This window comes from Charadrius vociferus, unplaced genomic scaffold, assembly GCF_000708025.1.
Source record: "Charadrius vociferus isolate BGI_N301 unplaced genomic scaffold, ASM70802v2 scaffold685, whole genome shotgun sequence".
NCBI lineage: Eukaryota > Metazoa > Chordata > Aves > Charadriiformes > Charadriidae > Charadrius > Charadrius vociferus.
Genome location: NW_009648528.1, coordinates 41,854 through 61,667, shown reverse-complemented (window position 1 = coordinate 61,667; position 19,814 = coordinate 41,854). Strand labels below are relative to the sequence as shown.

At 37.8% G+C, this 19,814-nt stretch overlaps 1 protein-coding gene across 2 annotated transcripts in view; it reads right to left on the bottom strand.

The window, feature by feature from the left end:
• Positions 1–4,416: 4,416 nt before the first annotated feature.
• The window catches only part of LOC104287131 (mesoderm induction early response protein 3-like), a 21,682-nt gene continuing 6,284 nt past the window's right edge, over positions 4,417–19,814 (bottom strand). Inside the window, exons 3-12 of one of the 2 annotated variants that reach the window (XM_009885795.1) lie at positions 17,286–17,420; positions 15,667–15,787; positions 13,388–13,473; positions 13,112–13,184; positions 9,736–9,887; positions 9,188–9,269; positions 7,403–7,497; positions 5,329–5,456; positions 4,990–5,135; positions 4,417–4,874 (exon numbers count right to left, since the gene is read on the bottom strand). In XM_009885795.1, coding sequence (XP_009884097.1) covers positions 4,417–4,874; positions 4,990–5,135; positions 5,329–5,456; positions 7,403–7,497; positions 9,188–9,269; positions 9,736–9,887; positions 13,112–13,184; positions 13,388–13,473; positions 15,667–15,787; positions 17,286–17,420 — 1,476 coding nt within the window. The remainder of the gene's footprint in view (positions 4,875–4,989; positions 5,136–5,328; positions 5,457–7,402; positions 7,498–9,187; positions 9,270–9,735; positions 9,888–13,111; positions 13,185–13,387; positions 13,474–15,666; positions 15,788–17,285; positions 17,421–19,814) is intronic. The other variant, XM_009885796.1, reaches the window with a different exon arrangement.

Genomic DNA, 19,814 nt, shown 5'->3' with positions numbered 1-19,814 from the left:
TGGTATGGAATAGCCCTTTGGTCAGTTGGGGGTCAGCTGTCCCAGCTGTATACCCTCACAACTTCTTGTGCCCTCCCAGCCTACTTGCTGGCAGAGCCATATGAGAAGCAGAAAAAGCCTTGACTGCCTAGGAACAAGTAAAAAACCACCAGTGCGCTATCATCACTGTTTCTCATCCCAAATCCAAAACATAGCACTACACCAGCTGCTAGCAAGAAAGTCAACTCCATCCCAGTTGAAACCACAACACCACACTATTCCTGACAGGCCAGGATGCCGTTGGCCTTCTTGGCCACCTGGGCACACTGCTGGCTCATATTCAGCCAGCTGTCCACCCACGCCCCCAGGTCCTTTTCTGCTGGACAGCTTTCCAGCCACTCTGCCCCAAGCCTGTAGCTCTGCATGGGGTTGTTGTGGCCAAAGTGCAGGACCCGGCACTTGGCCTTGTTGAACCTCATAGATCTCTCTCATCGATCCAGCCTGACCAGATCCCTCTGTAGAGCTTTCTACCCTTAACCAGATCAACACTCCCACCCAACTTGGTGTTGCCATAACAGGCCCAAGTCTGCCCTCTGGAAGTCCAAAATAGCAGTTCTGTTAACCCCCCTCCTTACTTCTCTGATAATAGGAAAATATCATTTCATGATATTTGTGCCCAAGACAGCCTCCAACTGTCACATCTCCCACAAGTCCTTCTCTGTTTCCAAACAGGTCCAGTAGGGCGCTTTCCCTAGTTGGCTCCCTCACCAGCTGTGTTAGGAAGTTGTCTTCCACACACTCCAGGAACCTCCGGGACTGTTGCCTCTCTGCTGCGTAGTATTTCCAGCAGACATCTGGGAAGTTGAAGTTCCCCATGGGAGCAAGGGCTAGCGATCATGAGACTTCTCCCAACTGCTTGTAGAATATTTCATCTGTAAAATTAGGTAGAGTGGTAATGTGCACTTCAGTAGTACCCAGAGTATCTTAAAAATGTGTTCAGTTATTGCTAAATAATTCTGAAAAGGAAGTAGCAAACATAATTGAGATGCACGAAAAAGCTTTACAAGTCAAGAAAGGTTTCCAGACATTTATTTCTGGAATTGTACACCAGGTATTAAAGTACAACAAATACAAAATAATAATAAAAAAAATCTCAGTGTTTATATACAAATATTAAAACCAATGCAACAATAGCGACTTTCTCTTGAACATCTGATATTAAAAACATGATCCGATTGTCACTAAATTTGTTGTTATGCACAGGGTACTTACTTTGAATAACTGGAATCTCTGTTTTATTAAGAGGACTATAACCATACCTACTGTATTTTACAATTGATAGTATTTTCCTTCTTCCAATGAAAAATAGGAATAAAAAAATAGTAACCTTGCAATTATTTTATAAATTACTGTATTTAGTTTCCCCATCTGTAGACAACGTGCTTGTAGTGCTGGGCTAATAGTGTCCCTGTTGGTCAGTTTATCCATTATTTTACATTCAAAGTTGAAATATTCACTTAAAAACTTTGGTTAAATTAAGTAGTATTACTATGTTCTACTTGATCTGAATTTTTCATACATTTTTGATCCTCAGTTTTAAAAACTGAAAACAGGAAACAATTGCACAATTCATTGACCTAATAGTACACAATTTAGTATCCTTCAAGTAAATTCAGCAGTTTGACCGTGACAAGAGGAAAACTAAACATTTAAAAACCTAGCATTAGAAGATGACATACGAGTAACCAAAGTAAAAGTATTGCTATAATCACAGCACCAAATTACACTTCTAAATCAATCGGCTATCCTCTTCAAATTCCCTGTACATAAAAAGGATACATTTACCAACACTGCAATTGTCCATTATGGATTTTTGGTTTGTTTGTATGAAGAAAAAGTATGGCAGAGGACAAAGAATTCACCACAGTTTGTTACAAGAATTGTGCTTTACCTTCAAAGAACCAAGGAATATAATTTCTTCATATGGTTGCAATTCAGTTATCTTCATGCTGAATTTCAAAACACAATTCTTTTAATAAACAGTAACAAGTTCTCCATTTTAAATGTTTAAACTGAGAGAAAAATAATTAAGTCCAGCTCCTAAAAGAAAAATTCAATAAATAGCTATTTTACATGGATAAAGTCATAGCGGTACAAATTTATAAATGTCACATCAAGCATGCACAAAAAAAAGTTACTATACACAGATGTCGTCAGAAAATATTGAAATAGATATCTAAAAAGATATGAAGAATTTACATATTTACAAAATCTTGCAAATTATTGCCTCATTTTAACAAGGAATTAAAAGTGAAAGTATCAACTAGCTAGACAACAGGCTAAATAAGATCAGCATTTCAAGATCTATCAGACTAGCTGGAATTCATTTTTCTCTCATCATTTTCTGAATTTTGGTCAAAAGTCTTTATTTAATAAACTAAAGTGTCCATTCAACTTGCTGACAACCCAAATCTTAGACAAGTCTCTGTCTACATTAAGAGCCCAGCAATGCATAGATAAATTTAATATATTACTGCATCAGCTAATGAGAATGGACATGTTCATTTAAGTGCAACTGGTATAAGCATTTGCTCATCTTTGTATGATTTTTTTTATACAGACCAGCCATTCACTGTAAACCCATATACTCAAATGTATAACAATGAAGTATTATGACCAGTATTTTACAAAATTACATAAAATGTGTTGATTCATAAACAAAAGAAACAAGGTACACAGTTCAGCACAAAACACAGCAACAAGAAGCTGACAACTTGGATAAAAATGTCAGAGTACAAGATAGGGCCAAGGCTACCCGTTATTTACTGTGTACTTACTAGAATTACATATTTCAGATGTATAAATGAAGAACTGATTACAAAATTATATTTATTTTTGTCCACTGTGCTAATTTACTTTAATACAGTAAATGTGCTATAGCATAAATGCTTCAAAGTGTTCATTACAATGCTGTAAAGAAAACTCCATACACTGCATCCCAAACTCAAGATGTCAATGCAGTTCACAGTATGCATAATAAATACCCTCTTCCCTTTCAAATATTAAAGTCACTACTTTCTAATTACTCAGCATAACCTTGAAGCAACTATTATAAATTTCAACAATGCAAGCTTAATCACTTCAATAATGAAAACAAGTTAGTGGCAATTAGATTTGTAATATGAACAGTGCAAGGAAAAAATATGGATGGAAAGGGGTAATCCTACCAAAGTAATGGTCTCCCACAAGAATTAGAACAAATATTTGCAAGACAAACTTTGTGGATGGCTAAATTGCACTCAATGTTCAAAATTAAAATTCACTGAAGTTAAACAGTTGCTTTTATGGGAAACATTTTTACTTGTCCTTTCCTATTTGACCAAGGTAGTGAAGTGCTGTTTTTGAGCTAATGACTTGCCAAAACAAATAAATGCAATCCACACTGAAGAAAAACTTTCAATTACATACTTCAAGGTTCTACTACTTCTATATAAACGAGATAGTCTCTCAAAACTGTAACACTTTGAACTACATTGCTCCAAACAATTTAAGATGTCTTCCAAATTGTAGACTGTTTGTTTTGTGGTAAATCGTAAGCTGTGCAGACTGTAGCTTTATACAACATCATCTGCCTTAGGAAAGTTAAGTTACATAGGTGCATTAATCTTCAAAGTTGTGGATAAAACCCATCTGAACACAATAGACTAAAATGCATCTGTTTAAGCCAGTAAGTTTAAAGTACACAGATACCTCTGGCAGCATAATTAATTCCGTGTAAGGTAGCCATGGCCTATAATTTTGCAACAGCATCCAAGCGTAGCTCTTCATACTTTACTCATGTTAAGTCCCTTGTGCTAGCTTCCACCAAGATGAACTTGCTGTTTTTTAAACTGAAGTGCTCTAGTTTAGTATCACATGAGAGAAGGTTCCATTTAAAAAACATCGTTGTATGTTTGTACAGTTTAAAGAAACCCATCCCTGCCTTTATAAGAAAAAAAAATTGCTACATTGAGCAGGGATCAGGATCAGTACCTGTAAACATTGTTATTACACTGCATCCGTTACAGCAAAACTAACTTTGACCAAAAAGCCACTCCAATCAGTTCAGAGCTTCTGTGCTGGTTTTGAAATAGTGGCCTCTGTCTACAGGCTTTAGAGGAAAAAAAAAACAAACCAAAACAAAAAAACCCACCACTGAAGCAGAGCTTAAAGCTGCACCACAGAGTTCTCTTTGTCCCAAACTCTGCTGAACATTCCCACATTTATGGACTGAAAAAAGAAATTACTCTTGATAAATCAAGATATAGTTCTATACATAAAAAGACATCACTGATGTCAGAGTTCAAACTTCCAGTGAAAGACTAAGCAAACCTGATAGCTCCCATCAAGTTTACTACTACTGCATAAAGTACCCACTGTTTGTTTCGTTTTCCACAGTCATTCTGAGTGAAGGGCAGTATGTTGGTGAAGAGCATGGGTGTTGATAAAATCATTTGTCTCATTTGCAGATAGACTGCTGAAGTCAGCCACTGAAACAGCCATTTTGGCACCAGTAATGTGGTGTGTGTGGTTCTCAAAGTCCACACCAAGGTTATTTACAGAAACATCATTCATGAAAGATTCTGGGACAGCAATTCCCATTTTCAATCTCTTTACAGGTCTTTCTGTCTCCTCACTGCACATGTTCATTGGGTTTAGCTCTGAATGATAAAAGCCAGTCTCAAATAAATTAAAACAATCACTTTCACCATTGCTAGGCAAGTTAAGCAATTCTTCTGTTCCAACAGGCACATGATTAACTGGTGCTCGGGGTAAGCTGTCCATAGGAGGAAAGGCATCATCCAGGCAGTTCGCATCTGAAGTGTGGCAGACCGTAGCTACACTGTTTGTCAATGCTAGAAAAAAAGATTAACATAAAATGTAAATGAAATAGTTGTTTATATAGTTACAACAAAAAGTTTTTTTGTTTGTTTTGGGGTTTTTTTGGTGTGTGTCCCCTCCTTGATTTACCTGTCAACTCATTGGCAGTGATAGAATTCAGAATGCTTAGTTGTTGATCGGGAATGGTTTCTGTTCGAGCATTAGATGTTAAGGCTGAAGAATGTACTGCTCCACCAAGGGCTTCTGCTTCATCTACCAAACGATCCATGTAGTCCCTTAAAGAATATGGCATTCATAATAGGTTATTTAACAGGAAAATAAGGCCTAAAAATAATGATGGATTTAATTTCAGTTGCCATAGCCACTGCAGCATTACACTGCAATGATGAGAAGAAAATAAAATAAAATAAAAATCTTCTGCGTTTATGATTTGCAACAGAAAACATATTCCAAGAATGTTTTACTTACGTAACTCCTGGATGATGGTTATATCTCTTCTTTCCAAATCTTGTTTGCTGAGCAAAGTAATCATAACGTTCTGACTTTTTCCACATGTAATAAAAAGCCACACACTCAGCAACTGTTCTGGTTCTTACCTAAAAAAAGGCAAGAAGAAATGACAAGACTAACGCAAAGAATTATTTTGTCATCTCCCCAGTCCCCATATTCCTGCAATATTGTTAGTTTTACTGTTCTAGTATCTGGAACAAACCAATTAAATCAGGAGACTTGAAAAGAGAGCTACAGTTTCAAATTTCTTTACAGAGAGGGTGGTCGAACACTGGAACAGGCTTCCTAGAGAGGTGGTCAATACCCCAAGCCTGTCAGTGTTTAAGAGGCATTTGGACAATGCCCTTACTAACATGCTATAAAACTCTAGGTCAGCCCTGAAGTGGTTAGGCAGTTGGACTAGATGATCATTGTAGGTCCCTTCCAACTGAAATATTCTATTCTAAAAAAGTATTACATCTGTTTTATTGTATGCATTATTATTGTTTTGTTGTTTGGTTTTTTTTTATAAGCTAGATTGAAACTGTATCTCCATCCAAAGCATTTCAGTTCATAACCTATATGACAATTATTTTAAACTATAAGACAGACTCTCTCAAGATGGAAAAAGCTGAGCAAATCAATGACCTAAGAGAAGTGAAGCAGAAAAGACTCTGGGTACTTAGACAAATTCTGGTCCATAGTGACAGATAGATCAACTCATGTGCTTTGTTGCATGTTGGAAAAAATATTTTTAAATTATTTCTTTGTATCTCTGGTGAATTACTGTTTATTGGTAATGTCCATTTAAAATTTGAACCACAGAAATATTTATAATCGGACAGGTTAAGCCAAGTGTTGAGCAGGACTATCTGTTGTTGAACAGCAACCACAACCCTATAAAGTTCACCTGAAATACAACAAAAACACCAGTCCCCCAAAAGAAAACTTGTGGTTTAACCCCGGCTAGCAACTAAGCACCACACAGCTGCTTGCTGTTACTTTGTTTACATGGTTACATTGTTTAAAAAAAAAAAAAAAAAAAAAAAAAAAAAAAAAAAGGAAAATAAACCACAAGAAAAACAAGCGATGCAAAAGAAAACAATTGCTCTCCAACCAACCGATGACCAGCCAGTCCCCAAGCAACAGCAGCCCCCGCCAACCTTCACCCCCCCAGTATTACTGCTGAGTGTGATGTCATGTGGTCTGGGATACCCCTTAGGTCAGTTGGGGCCAGCTGTCCCAGCTGTGTCCCCTCCCAGCTCCTTTCGTACCTTCAACCTACTCCCTGGTAGGGCAGTCTGAGGAACAGAAGAGGCCTCGACTGCGTAAGCACTGCTCAGCAATAAGGAAAACATTCCTGTATTATCAACACTGTTTCCAGCACAAATCCAGAACATAGCCCCATGCTAGCTACTCTGAAGAAATTTAACTCTATCCCAGCCAAAACCAGTACAAAACTTCAAGGTGGTATCAAAACATACAGGAGATGTACAGAAAGTTTGGAAACATCCATATTGTCAACTGTATCAAATGATATCTATATTTGATGAAAAAACAAACAAATCCCAATTCCTATTCTTTAGGCACAGAGGAGTCAATCAGAAGCAATCCAGATCAAGATTAGAACTCCTTTGTTCACCAGAAACCAGAGTACTGATGGATGACTACAGTTTCTGAAAACACAAAGAGCTAAGCCTGTTTCTGTAGAATTACACCTTCCTGGTGACAAAAATAATTAAAGATGCATTTCCATTGGTATAGAAATACTATACTTCTAGAAGAGGCAGACATTTAAATTAAATTATAATATAAATGCATAAATGGAAGTAATGTCAACATAAGTTGATTTCAGAGATAACATATTGACTCATCTTGCAACGCCTAGCTTTTCCAATGACATTGGAGGTAAAATTAGCACAAAAATGCCAAGCTGGTTTTAACATGTTTGTTCTTATTTCACTCTTCTGCATGGCTTCTGAAAATTTTTTCTTTACAAGTTTTCAGCACCATATAATCTAACAATTCTTCCACTTAATTATAAAATACTAACCTTGTTTTTCTGTATGAGATGAAAGTCTTTTCCATAAATCAGAAGTGCATGTTCAAAGCTTCTGCATTCTTCTTCTGTCCATGCTGTCATCTCTTCTAGACAATTGCAAAAGTAGCATGATAAACTTATTTTCACTTACTAACCTTTTACAGAGAATAAAATATTTGTGATGCTAATGCATGAATATCCAAACGCACTCTAAAAAACTCAATAATTCAATTATTTAAACCCATGTTCTTTCATCTACTGTACAAATATCCTACCCGAAATCTAACATTCTTGTTTATAAAGATTGATAATAAGAGAGTCTGATTTCTGAAGTCTTTCATCCTGGAGGACAAAGGATATTCAAAAGCCTGTATTTGTGCTTGGGATTGCCCCGACCCAGATGTAGGACCTTGCACTTGGCCTTGATGAACTGCATGAGGTTGGCTTGGGCCCACCTCTCCAGCCTGTCCAGGTCCCTCTGGATGGCATCCCTCCCCTCCAGCATGTCATCTGCACCAAACAGCTTGGTATCATCGGCAAACTTGCTGAGGGTGCACTTGACCCCACTGTCCATGTCACCAAAGACATTGAACAGTACAGGTCCCAATACCGACCCCTGAGGAACGCCACTCATCACTGGTTTCCATTTGGAAATTGAGCTGTTGACTGCAACCCTTTGAGTGTGACCATCCATCCAGTTCCTAATCCACCGAGTGGTCCATTGGTCAAATCCATGTCTCTCCAATTTAGAGACAAGGATGTCATGCGAGACAGTGTCAAACGCTTTGCACAAGTCCTGGTAGGTGAGTCCTTAGGAAAGAATTTGGAGGCTCTGACCCACAAATAGGCAGCGGTATTTTTCAATCCCAAAACAAGAATCTAAATCCTAGAGAGGTGTGGAGCTTAGGATACAGCCCTGCAACTGATACTTCCTTAGTTTTTAGCTCTACACAATCTCTTCTTGTACGAGAGCTTTCTGAAGCACTGCTCTGATGTTCCTTATTGTTCCCTTCAGCTTTACCTTAGACACTTAGCTTTCACAGCACCTAACTTGTAAACACTCAAATTCCCTTTACATCCAGTTTTGAGTAGGGAACATCTGCTAGAATACCAACTTATACCAGGGCTCATAATCCATTTCTGCTTTATGCAACACATATAAAATACAGGACAAAGAACCGTCTTTGTTAAGTGATAAACTCTGATTTTTATTTAAGGGAGTAATAAAGTTAGGGACATACAAGATGGAAGCTCCTTTTCCACTGTGAACTCAAACTAATCTCTCCACAGTCTACCAAAGACCTATAGAACCATACAGTAGAACCAGTTGAGGGTTGACATAGCACAATGTTAGCACAGTGATGAAGAGAGTGGGGCTCACTCACATAGCCAGCTATGTTCTCCTGATTCTGGTATATATGTCATCAGATTATAATTGATCATGATCTCAAAAAGGTACTGTAATGTGGGCGAGAACTGCCTTTTGGGAGAAAAATCACAACTCCCCCCCATCCTTGTCCTTAGTCTGTGCCATTCTTAAAACAGCAATGAATGAAAGAAGGGAAGAAAAGGTGTAAAAGCTGATCCTGCAACCTTTATATAAGTTGCAAACTTCTCTAGCAGAAATCTGGCCAACAGTCAGATTATACCTAATCTGTGCTCAGACATCATGGAAAGGGACGTGCTCGTCAATCCGAATCTTACTCAAGGTTTTTCTACACAACTTTTTTTTATTATTATTATTCTTTTTTTTTCCTCCAAACACACATTTCTTAAAAAGCAGGTACTCTCTCTTACCCTGAGATGCCTTTCCATTTGAGCAGTATCTCTCAATTGCTTCTTTAACATTATGGCTACTTTTGAGAAGTTCATATAGTGCCTATAAAATAGAAGTAGTCTTTAGAAAGAGTCAAAGTTTGCAAATATCCACTCTAAACTTCTGAAACTAGCTTTTCAGTGAGCATATTTAATGTAAAAAAACCCAGGATTTAACTTTATACAGGATGAAAATTTTAAAACAACAACCAAAAGCAAAACCATTCAAAAGCTGAGGCAAGGTTTAATTAAGCAAGTGTAAAACATTATATGCAATTATTAGAAAGGGCGGATTTGTCAACATCATGGCAATCAGAAACATCACAGATGACAACACTGCCAACATTCAAATACTCGTCACTTTAAGCACGTGCTTAAAATTACAAATAAGATCCTGATCCCAATAACATCTAATCAAAGAAAAAAATTGAATATTGCCACCTTTATAATACAAGGCAGAGAAAGATAACACATTACTTATAAAACAGTGTGTCACAAATGGAACAGGATATAAAACATACTAAACATACTTGCTCGTTGTCCCGTGTATGTGGCCCTTCAGGAATTCTGCCAATCATATTTTCATTTACTGTTTTTAAGGACATTTCAAAAAGGTATTCCTTAACTTTACTTTCTGAGATCACATCAGGTTTCCAAAGTAAATGGTCTTCATTTTCATAGGCTATTAAAACAGAAATCCATTAATGCCAGGTGTGACATTTTTAAGGCTATAACATAAAAAGCTATTTCACAAAGACAAAGAACAGGGATACAGAAGTAATCAAATCAAGCACCACCATGCCACTTTTAAATTGCAGTTCACTTTTTACCCAAAAGCCTCAGTTAAGAGACAGACTCTGCAGTGTGGTATGGTGAAGAGATTCAGGTTCCATGAGGATGAGATAAGGGACTGAACTCGAGAGTCTCTTTACAGAGGAGCAGCTTGTTGACAGCTAGATGATTCAAGTTAAATTATGCATATGTATTCATCATCTTCATATAAACAAACTAGCAAACCCACTCAGTTTTATTCAGCTGTTTTTAACAAATAAGCTATAGTTTACAGTAAGAGTGCAGGATATTACTTTAATATTTCAAATATTACATGTCAAAAAAAAAGGCAGGGGCTAACTGGTCTTTTTCAACTAAAATTTGCCAAAAAACTTACTTAAAAATTGAAATCTAGGTCTCAACGTGGTAATTTCTTTTTCCGTTCACTAACAACTGAATGCTGTTAACAACTTGTACGTTCCATATTTTGCAAGCAATCATGATGTATAGTCCTCCTTCATAGTATACTGAAATCATGAAATCCTACATCTGGGTCGGGGCAATCCCAAGCACAAATACAGGCTCAGCAGGGAATGGCTGGAGAGCAGCCCTGAGGAGAAGGACCTGGGGGTGCTGATTGACCAGAAGCTCAGCATGAGCCAGCAATGTGCGATCGAAGCCCAGGCGTCCAACCGTATCCCAGGCTGCATCAAAAGAACTGTGGCCAGCAGGTCAAGGGAGGTGATTCTGCCCCTCTACTCCACTCTCGTGAGACCCCACCTGGAGTACTGCATCCAGCTCTGGAGTCCCCAACGAAAGACATGGACCTGCTGGAGCATGTCCAGAGGAGATCCACGAGGACGATCCGAGGGCTGGAGCACCTCTCCTATGAGGAGAGGCTGAGAGAGTTGGGGCTGTTCAGCCTGGAGAAGAGAAGGCTCCAGGGAGATCTTATTGCGGCCTTCCAGTACCTAAAGGGGCTACAGGAGAGGTGGGGAAGGACTTTTTTACTAGGGCATGGAGTGACAGGACGAGGGGGAATGGATATAAACTGGAAGAGGGCAGGTTTAGATTAAACATTAGGAAGAAGTTTTTGAGGCTGGTGAGGCACTGGCACAGGTTGCCCAGAGAGGTTGTTGAGGCCCCATCCCTGGAGGTGTTCAAGGCCAGGCTGGATGTGGCCTTGGGCAACCTGGTCTAGTGGGAGGTGTCCCTGCCCAGGGCAGGGGGTTGGAACTCGATGATCTTTAAGGTCCTTTCCAACCTAAACCATTCTATGATTCTATGTATGCACCTCAAGTAGCTTATTTGAAAGACAATGTATTGGAAATATTCAAGAGTTGGCCTGAACCTTTGTCTGTGCACACATTTAAATTTTAGATTAAACTGTAAATCCTTTACTCTGATCAATAGATTTGATATAACATTAGACATAATGCTTCGTGTACTCTCTTGGCAACACAAAATCAGAGTTATTAAATTCAAACACAGAAGCATAATGGCAGTTACAGTAGAAGAGATGAAGATTCTCAAATATCATAAAACTGCAGGAAAGAATTACATCTCCTTTGAAATTTCTGTTATGGCTTAAGAACACAAAGATTTCAAACAGAAATTACAATGTTACAAGTGTAAGGTTTATAGAAGAGCAGAACTGCCTTCTAGCACAATTCCAGTAGCTGGGACTACATAGCAGAAATATAAGCCCGTTTGCCATCACAAGCTCTTCAGGGAGTACAGAAGAGGCTTTCACAGAATTCTCCACCCATACAGTCAGGTCCAACCTCTCTGAGCACTGCTGATGCTCAGCTTCAACCTCCATTATCAACCAAGACAACCTAGCACTTCTTGCTGGAGTCCATGCCTGATATTCTCAAGAGGAGCTCCTCAGGCTCTCCCATCTGGGAGCTACCTCTTTGCTCTTGGTCATGCCAGTGGACAATACTCTCACTGGTTCTCTCTAGCACCAGCTCATTCCAGAGAAAGTTGTCAGATTAACACCTTTCTGATCATCCTCTGATTATTGGCCCTTCTCTAGTTCTCGGCCAAGGAGAAGTCAAGATGTGTAAATAGTAAAAGGACTATCCAGATAAATCTGGTTCCTACTCCTCCATTTTCTACAACCGTTAAGCATCATGCTTGAATCTTAGAAAATGGGAAACTTCCCTAGGTCTCTTAAGCAACACAAGAGATGTTCATTTGCTAATGCTTCCAGCTCCATCCATACTAATTCTTCTCCTCTAATGCAAAGGATCATTCTTCAAAAAGGAGTTGGCAATGGTGAAAAGACTTGATATACTTCACTTAAACGATATTTCCATGAAATGTTACAGTTTGAACACAAGTAGCTTACAGAAGAAAAACAGAATGCCCTTCATTTATTAACATCTCCCCTAAACTGTTCAATTTCACAGCTGTTCCACCCATGAACAAATTTCTTTCAATATTTGCTTTTTGAATTCCACAGCTATATATACTATACTTTTCTCATAGTGAGGGTTTCTAAAGATACCAAATAAAACTCTATTAAATAAGTTATTTTTTCTACTCTAGCATAATTGCAGTTTTTAACCTAAATTTACACAGAAATAACATCATACTTAAAACATCATATTTTTTAAAAGACAAGGTGTATCAGGACCTACATCTACTCATGCTACAGAAATTTAAAATAGTTTATTGTTTTGTTTTTATATCCATTTTGTAACCCACACAGTTGTGCTTGCCAAAAAACAAGCAAAGAAAAATACCATTTTGAAGATCTTCAATGTAAACTAAGTTACATGCTCATAGCCCAGTTATGATACTCTGATGAAAATATTTCCTTCTTAACCCAGTTTGTTGCCTCCTAATATTACTAGATACTTCAGAATTAACACTGTAATCCACCCTCCTACGTCTTCTTGAGAATCACCTCTCAAAGTTGAGTCACACTTCTGAGATATAATTATGTGGTTGCGTTACTTCAGTTGACTAGGGGGGTTTGGGTTGTTTTGTTTTGTTTTTTGGTTCTTTTTTTTTTTAAGGTCTCAGACTTTAACTAAGCCATTGAATTTATCTTATAAGTTTAAATAAGATTTTTCCATCAACTACTATGCATAAATATAAGATAAAAAGTAAAACAGAAGAACTTACCCTTTTCATTATAACTGTATCTGCCAAGGTAAGGTGGAATTTCAGCCTGATACTGCGAACCAACCATTATTTCCTGAAGATGTAACAATAATCACAAGAGAACGGTATGAGCCTAATATTTTGTACATGGAGACATTACAAATGCCATTAACATGGCATTTTGCAGAGAATTCCAGAATTAAGATACTATTTCAGATATGTACTATAAATCTTAATGTATTTTTCTTAATAGTAAAGTTTTTCTTAACTTTTTTTTTTTTAAGATATAGTTATCACCTTTCTCAAATCTTCAGATGAATTACCGTTGTCTGCCTCTATGTCTTCACCATCTGATTCCTTATCTCCATCACACGTAGTGTTTGCTTCAGACACAAAGAAGTTTGGTTTTAGCTAGGAAGAATTTTCAGTTCAAACACAGAACTACAAGATATCCTTTACTTTTGAAAGGAGCCCCTGGCTTTTATTCTGGGAGACACTCATCATGAGTCTGTTGATCTACATTTCTATCAAACTACCATGAAGTCAGAAAGCACTGGTACTTGTATATTGCAGAACTGAAACATTTATCATCACTGCAACTGAGACAATCTACTATATTTCTAACAGTCAAAAGGAAACGAGAATTTTTCTTCATCAATTTTCTTCAATAAAGGCTTATACCTTATAGAAAAGGTACGAGAAAAACAGAAAACTTCCAGGGCTATGATTTAGCCCCAAGTTAATCACAAAGAAAGTAAAGTTGAAGGCAAGTCTTTATTACCTACTAAAGCCTTACATCAGAAGTTTTAATGGGCATTCAAAACATTCCTTTAAACAAGGTTGCCTCAGCATGGAGTGAAGATATAGTAGATATACACAAAATAGAATAAGCAAAAGACTGCTTATTCTTCTTTAATATATTTTTTCTTAGGAATAAATACAGCAGAGCACTCCAAGTAATTCAAATACAGTACTCTACAGAATAACTCATTTTAGAATCTGGAACACTGTGATACTGGGTTCTGAAGTAATTTTATTTTCTGTTTTATCCCTGGCAGAATGGAATCTACAGTTCTGATAAGATTAAATTATTTTTGTATTCTCAATTAGTTTGTATTCTCAATTTTCAGTAACAACATGCTCATAAATAGGGTTGCAATTTTAGCTTCATCACAACTAAATAGAATCATCAACATCAGACACAATATCCAAGACTGTATGGACTGAGGCTCCTCTTTTGTAGTCATTACTACAATCACCAGTCTCTCTCTTTTTGCTGTCAGAAGTAGCAGGTAAGAAGCTAACATGAATGCATGAAACAACAATATGCCTAGATAATAATATGCAATTATTTTTTCCAATTAATCCAAATTTATTAAAACAGCCTATGTGTTAGACATCATCTTAAAATTGAATGTTATCTAAGAGAAATGGACAGGGATCAGAAAAAAAAAAAAAGAAACTGTCAACAACACAGAAAACTGACATTTCCCTCCCCGAAATGGTGGATATTTGATTTAAAAATGTCCAACCAAAAGTTCTAATAGAGAAAGAGTAACATTCTGAGAGAAAACCATGATAGCTGAAAGCAAAGATGACCGTTTCTTAATCCCAAGTAAGATAAGGGGGTAATAATTTTTTCCATAAAGCTGCCACACTTTCAGTGTCATATTCATTAACAGCTCACAAGTGCCAGCAAGTTTGGGGTTTGTTTAACCAAAAAAGGGCATTATCATTTTTAAGGTTTTTGTATATCTCTCTCAATACAAATGTCTTACATTACAGTCAGCAGCATGCAAAGGGCTACAATTGCTGATGACTGAGACAGCACATGCCCTTTATCATCCCCCTTCTCTAGAGGGATGAAATCCCCCAGAAACAGCTCAAGATACTTGCCAAATTAAAACTGTGATAAAAATCTTCCACATTGCCTATTGCAGTTCATTTGTTCACTAGTGTACTAGAATTGGAGCAATGAGGTATATCTTGTCCAGGCTGGATAACTGAACCACTGGTTCTCAGATAGTTCCCATAATAGCTCCATGGGTAATGAAATTTTGGTGGTCATGGGTTCATAGGCCCCATCCCGTATAAAACCACTTTGGCTCGTGAAGTCCTATGGAAAACTGTTGAATGTGTGAAGGGAAATAATCACAAAGAAACCACACCCCAATTCACATCCACAGGCTGAAAGGTCACTGGCTTAAAAGCAGCAGCAAATATTTTAGTAGAGAAACACTAATTTAAAAGAATGGGTTACATATTCATGTCATTCACTAATATATTGAAAATCATGAAGAGTGTTCCTCAACACATTAACTATTAATTATGAAAAGTTACTGTATTTGTAGAAAAATTAATTGTACTTGTGCTTGGAGCACAGTACTAAATATAGGTCTTTTAGGTAATCAATAATACCAACCAAAGACAACATTCATAAGCAACATCCTGCAAAGCACTGTTTCTCAATTCCCAGTAAAGTCAGCACTACTCTGCAACTTTGATATTTTAAACTAGGAAGCTATATATATTTAATGCTAAGACTCTGAGTACTATTATGAAATTAGGTTTCCTACATCTTAATGGCCGAGGAAAGAAGTCAGTAGCCTCATGCGAAGTAACTGATGGCGTCAAGTCATCAGCAGAGGACTGTGTTTCTTCATCATCACCCGACAAGAGGTCTTTAGCTATTTCCTCCTGTATCGTTAAAATAAAAAAAATTAAACCTCAGACTGACTATTAAGTATAGACTGGTGAGCATTTAGATACAGCAAATTGTAAGTCCCATTAATTAAAATGAATTATTTTACTATAAGTAATTTTAGCAGATCATCCCCTCTGGATTAAAAAGCTAGTTCACTCCTAAATCTCTGAACAAATATAACCATTCATTTCAGAGTTGAACACAGGGGTTCATTTCCCCCTTGTCTTCTATTAAAATAAATGCACAAGCAGTAACCTCTGCAAGCATCACATCTCAGATGTTCCTCCAATGAAAAACGCCAGTGGAAATCTTTAGAATTCTGTCATTCTGCATCACAGATATACTAAAGCTTTAACAGGCTGTTACCCCTTAAACTCGGGGGGGGAAACAACCAACAAAAACCACACCAAAACCACAAACCAGACAGGCACTTTTGTAGACTTTTGCTGAGAAGTTACAGATAGACAACCCATTATCTTCCCAAATCGCACAAAAAAAAAAAAAAAAAAAACAACAAGTCTCTGTAGGTTGAAAAAAGGAAGGAAAAAAGCACACTTCCTCCACTAGCAGACATATAGAAAGATTAGGGAAGGAAAGAACTGTATTAGACAACAAGCTGACTACATTTCTATAGCCTCAACACAATTGTGACTACTAATGAGAATCAGATGTGCAGAGCCATCATTACACCCTACTTTCTGTGGAGTGTATAATTTCATAATATGTACAGAAAGAAAGACACATACTTACTACCTACATATAATTCAAACTACTAGCTGCACATGCCTTATAGCCAAAAATCAGATCTCAGAATTCAAAGTTAGTCTGCGAATCACAAAAACTTGTTTCAAGTTTTTATATTCAACACTGCAACACATATAGTCATTACACATAAAACACTCTCTCTCTTGCCCCCCAAAGTTGAGACCTTTCCAAATTATATGCATTTGAAAGGAACATTTCAAAGCATTCAGGAGTGCATTTTCAAGTTATCCACAAAGTTTTGATAACATAACATGTATGTTGAAAGACGGAATTAGTATTTCTGGACATTTCACACATTAAAATAGAATATAGATATTTTCAGAAAAATCCCACTTTGATTAATAAAGAAATCTAAAGTTCTCTGGATGTATTTTAGAAGACTTATTCATTTCTCATTTGTAGTAATATAGTGCCACTAAAGTTGCTATGCATGTGTGTGATAATAAGAATTAGATTCAGATCTTCAATATCCTTGAAAAAGAATGAATTCAGAGTAGAATCACAGAATCATGGAATAATTTAGGTTGGAAAACACGTTTAAGATCATTGAGTCCAACCGTAAACTTCCCACTGCCAAGTCCACCACTAGTACAGTAACTCTTAATTGTATAATGAAATTGACAAAGATATGCATTTTGTAACATCAAGAGATAGTGAAATATAATTTAAGGCCACCTGGATTTCTGCTTTTAAATTGTAATACAGGAAAAAATAGTTCTGACTTACTTTATCTAGAGTCATATCTGGAAGTTCATCTGCAAGTTCACTTGGAGAGCTATCCGCACTGGAACTGACCATAACTGGAATCGCTGGTTCATAGCCATAGAATGCCAGTAAATCTTCCAATGGCATGTTTCCTTCCTAATATAAGAAGATTTACAAACATTTCAACATATTGCCAAATACTTGTAAACAGTTCAGGCCTAAAAGGATAAGATATATTTTGAAAAACAAAATTAAAAAACAAAACAAAACAAAAACACTTAATTGAAAGCAGTAATCTTGATTAAAGATCTAAAATATTTTCAGGCACAGGACTGAAATAATTCATAATCATGTCTCTTGGCATATAATGAAGACCCATCAAGCTATTGAAAAAAAACATTTACTGGATGAAACTAAAGAGTAATTATTAAAAATTTGCTCCTTATCTGATTCATACTGTAGAACATGATTTGCCTATATTTCTTCAAGACAGAAGATATACTAGAAACACTAACAATCCCCCTACAAGAAAGAAATGCAGAGAAATTGAAGACTTTAGTCCTATATAATACAGCTGCAAGTGTGCAAAACACCAAAAAAGTAAACCAATATAGCAACTTTTTACCCCTCATTTCCATCTTCCGCACAATATATTTTATAATGGCTGTTGAGAAGGTGGTGTGGTTTAATCCTGGCCGGCAACTAAGCAACACAGCTGCTTGCTCACTCTCCCCCAGTGGGATGGAGGGGAGAATTGGAAGGGTAAAAGCAAGAAAGAAACTCGTGGGTTGAGATAAAGACAGCTTAATAATTAAAAGGAAAGAATTTTAAAAAATTATAAGGAAAACAGGAAGAAAAACAAACCTAAACAAAAAAACACCCAACAAAGAGAGACAGGAAAATAAAACCCAATACAGACAAGCAATGCAAAAGAAAACAACTGCTCACCAACTAACCAATACCCAGCCAGTCCGAATGTTCCCCCTTCCTTCTTCTTCCCTGCAGCTTTTATAGCTGAGTGTGATATCATATGGTCTGGGATACCCCTTAGGTCAGTTGGGGTCAGCTGTCCCGGCTGTGTCCCCTCCCAACTCCTTGCCCACCCCCAGCCCATCGCTGGCGGGGCGGTGTGAGGAGCAGAAAAGGCCTTGACTCTGTGTGAGCACTGCTCAGCAATAGCTAAAACAACCCTGTGTTATCAACACTGTTCCCAGCGCAAATCCAAAACACAGCCCCGTACAAACTACTAGGAAGAAATTAATCTCTATACCAGTCAAAACTAGCACATTCTCCACCCCTTATTCCATACCATTTATGTCATGTTCAGGCTCTACCCTATCGCAATACATCCTCATTGACCACCCCTTCCCCCCATAAAATGTCTGTAAAACGTCCATAAATATCTATAAAATGTTCCTTGAGTTCATTTAAAGATATATCCATTACATTCTCCATCCCTGATCTGTTTGGACTAGGCCATAAGTTTAACATTGCAATGAATTCCTCCTCTTGCCTCTAACCTGGCTAGCAGCAAGAAATTCCTGCTATAGTATCTTTGACACATAGCAGCCACAGCAGTGGTATCGTGGTCCTCAAACCAAGACAAGTGGTGACATACAGCATCATGTAACACTGCCATCATACAACTCAAATCATGGATTATTTTCACCCAGGATTAAATCACATTGAGGAACACGTTGGACTCCCCCATCCTTCCGCATTACCCACCAAGTGCACCCAGGTCCTTGAGCAAAAACAATCCCACAAATAGGTTTGCCCTTTCCTGAGGAAAGAATAACGAGGACTGTTTTTCCCAACCAGTTCATTATATGTACTATGGGGACCTTATATCCTTCCATAGTGCACAGGGCTTTTGTTGGACAGGGCCAGGTCGACTGTCAGATCCTCTAGTGTTAACTAGCCAAGCGGCTTCTGCTAAATGTGTATTCCAATGCTTGAATGTCCCAGCACCCATTGCTCTCAGTGAAGCTTTTAACAGTCCATTGTATTGTTCAGTTTTCCCTGAGGCTGATGCATGACAGGGGATATGATACACCCACTCAATGCCATGCTCCTTGGCCCAGGTGTCTATGAGGTTGTTTCAGAAATGAGTCCCGTTTCTGATTCAATTCTCTCTGGGGTGCCGTGTCACCATAAAACTTGCTTTCCAAGGCCCAAGATAGTATTCCAGGCAATGGCATGGGGCACAGGGTATGTTTCCAGCCATCCAGTAGTCGCTTCCACCATTGTGAGCACATGGTGCTTGCCATGGCTGGTTTGCGGTAGTGTGATATAATCAATCTGCCAGGCCTCCCCATATTGATATTTCAGCCATTGTCCTCCATACCAAAAAGGCTTCAGCTGCTTGGCCTGTTTGATTATAGTGCACATTTTACATTCATGGATAACCTGTTGTTGTGGTTTAGGCCAAATCGGCTACTGGGGACCTGGGGGAACCCAGATGGGACCAACAGATGCTCCCCTCTACCCCTCTTCAAAGAGAGGGGCAGAGGAGGGGAAGAGACGAGGTTAGAAGGGACTAAACTGCTT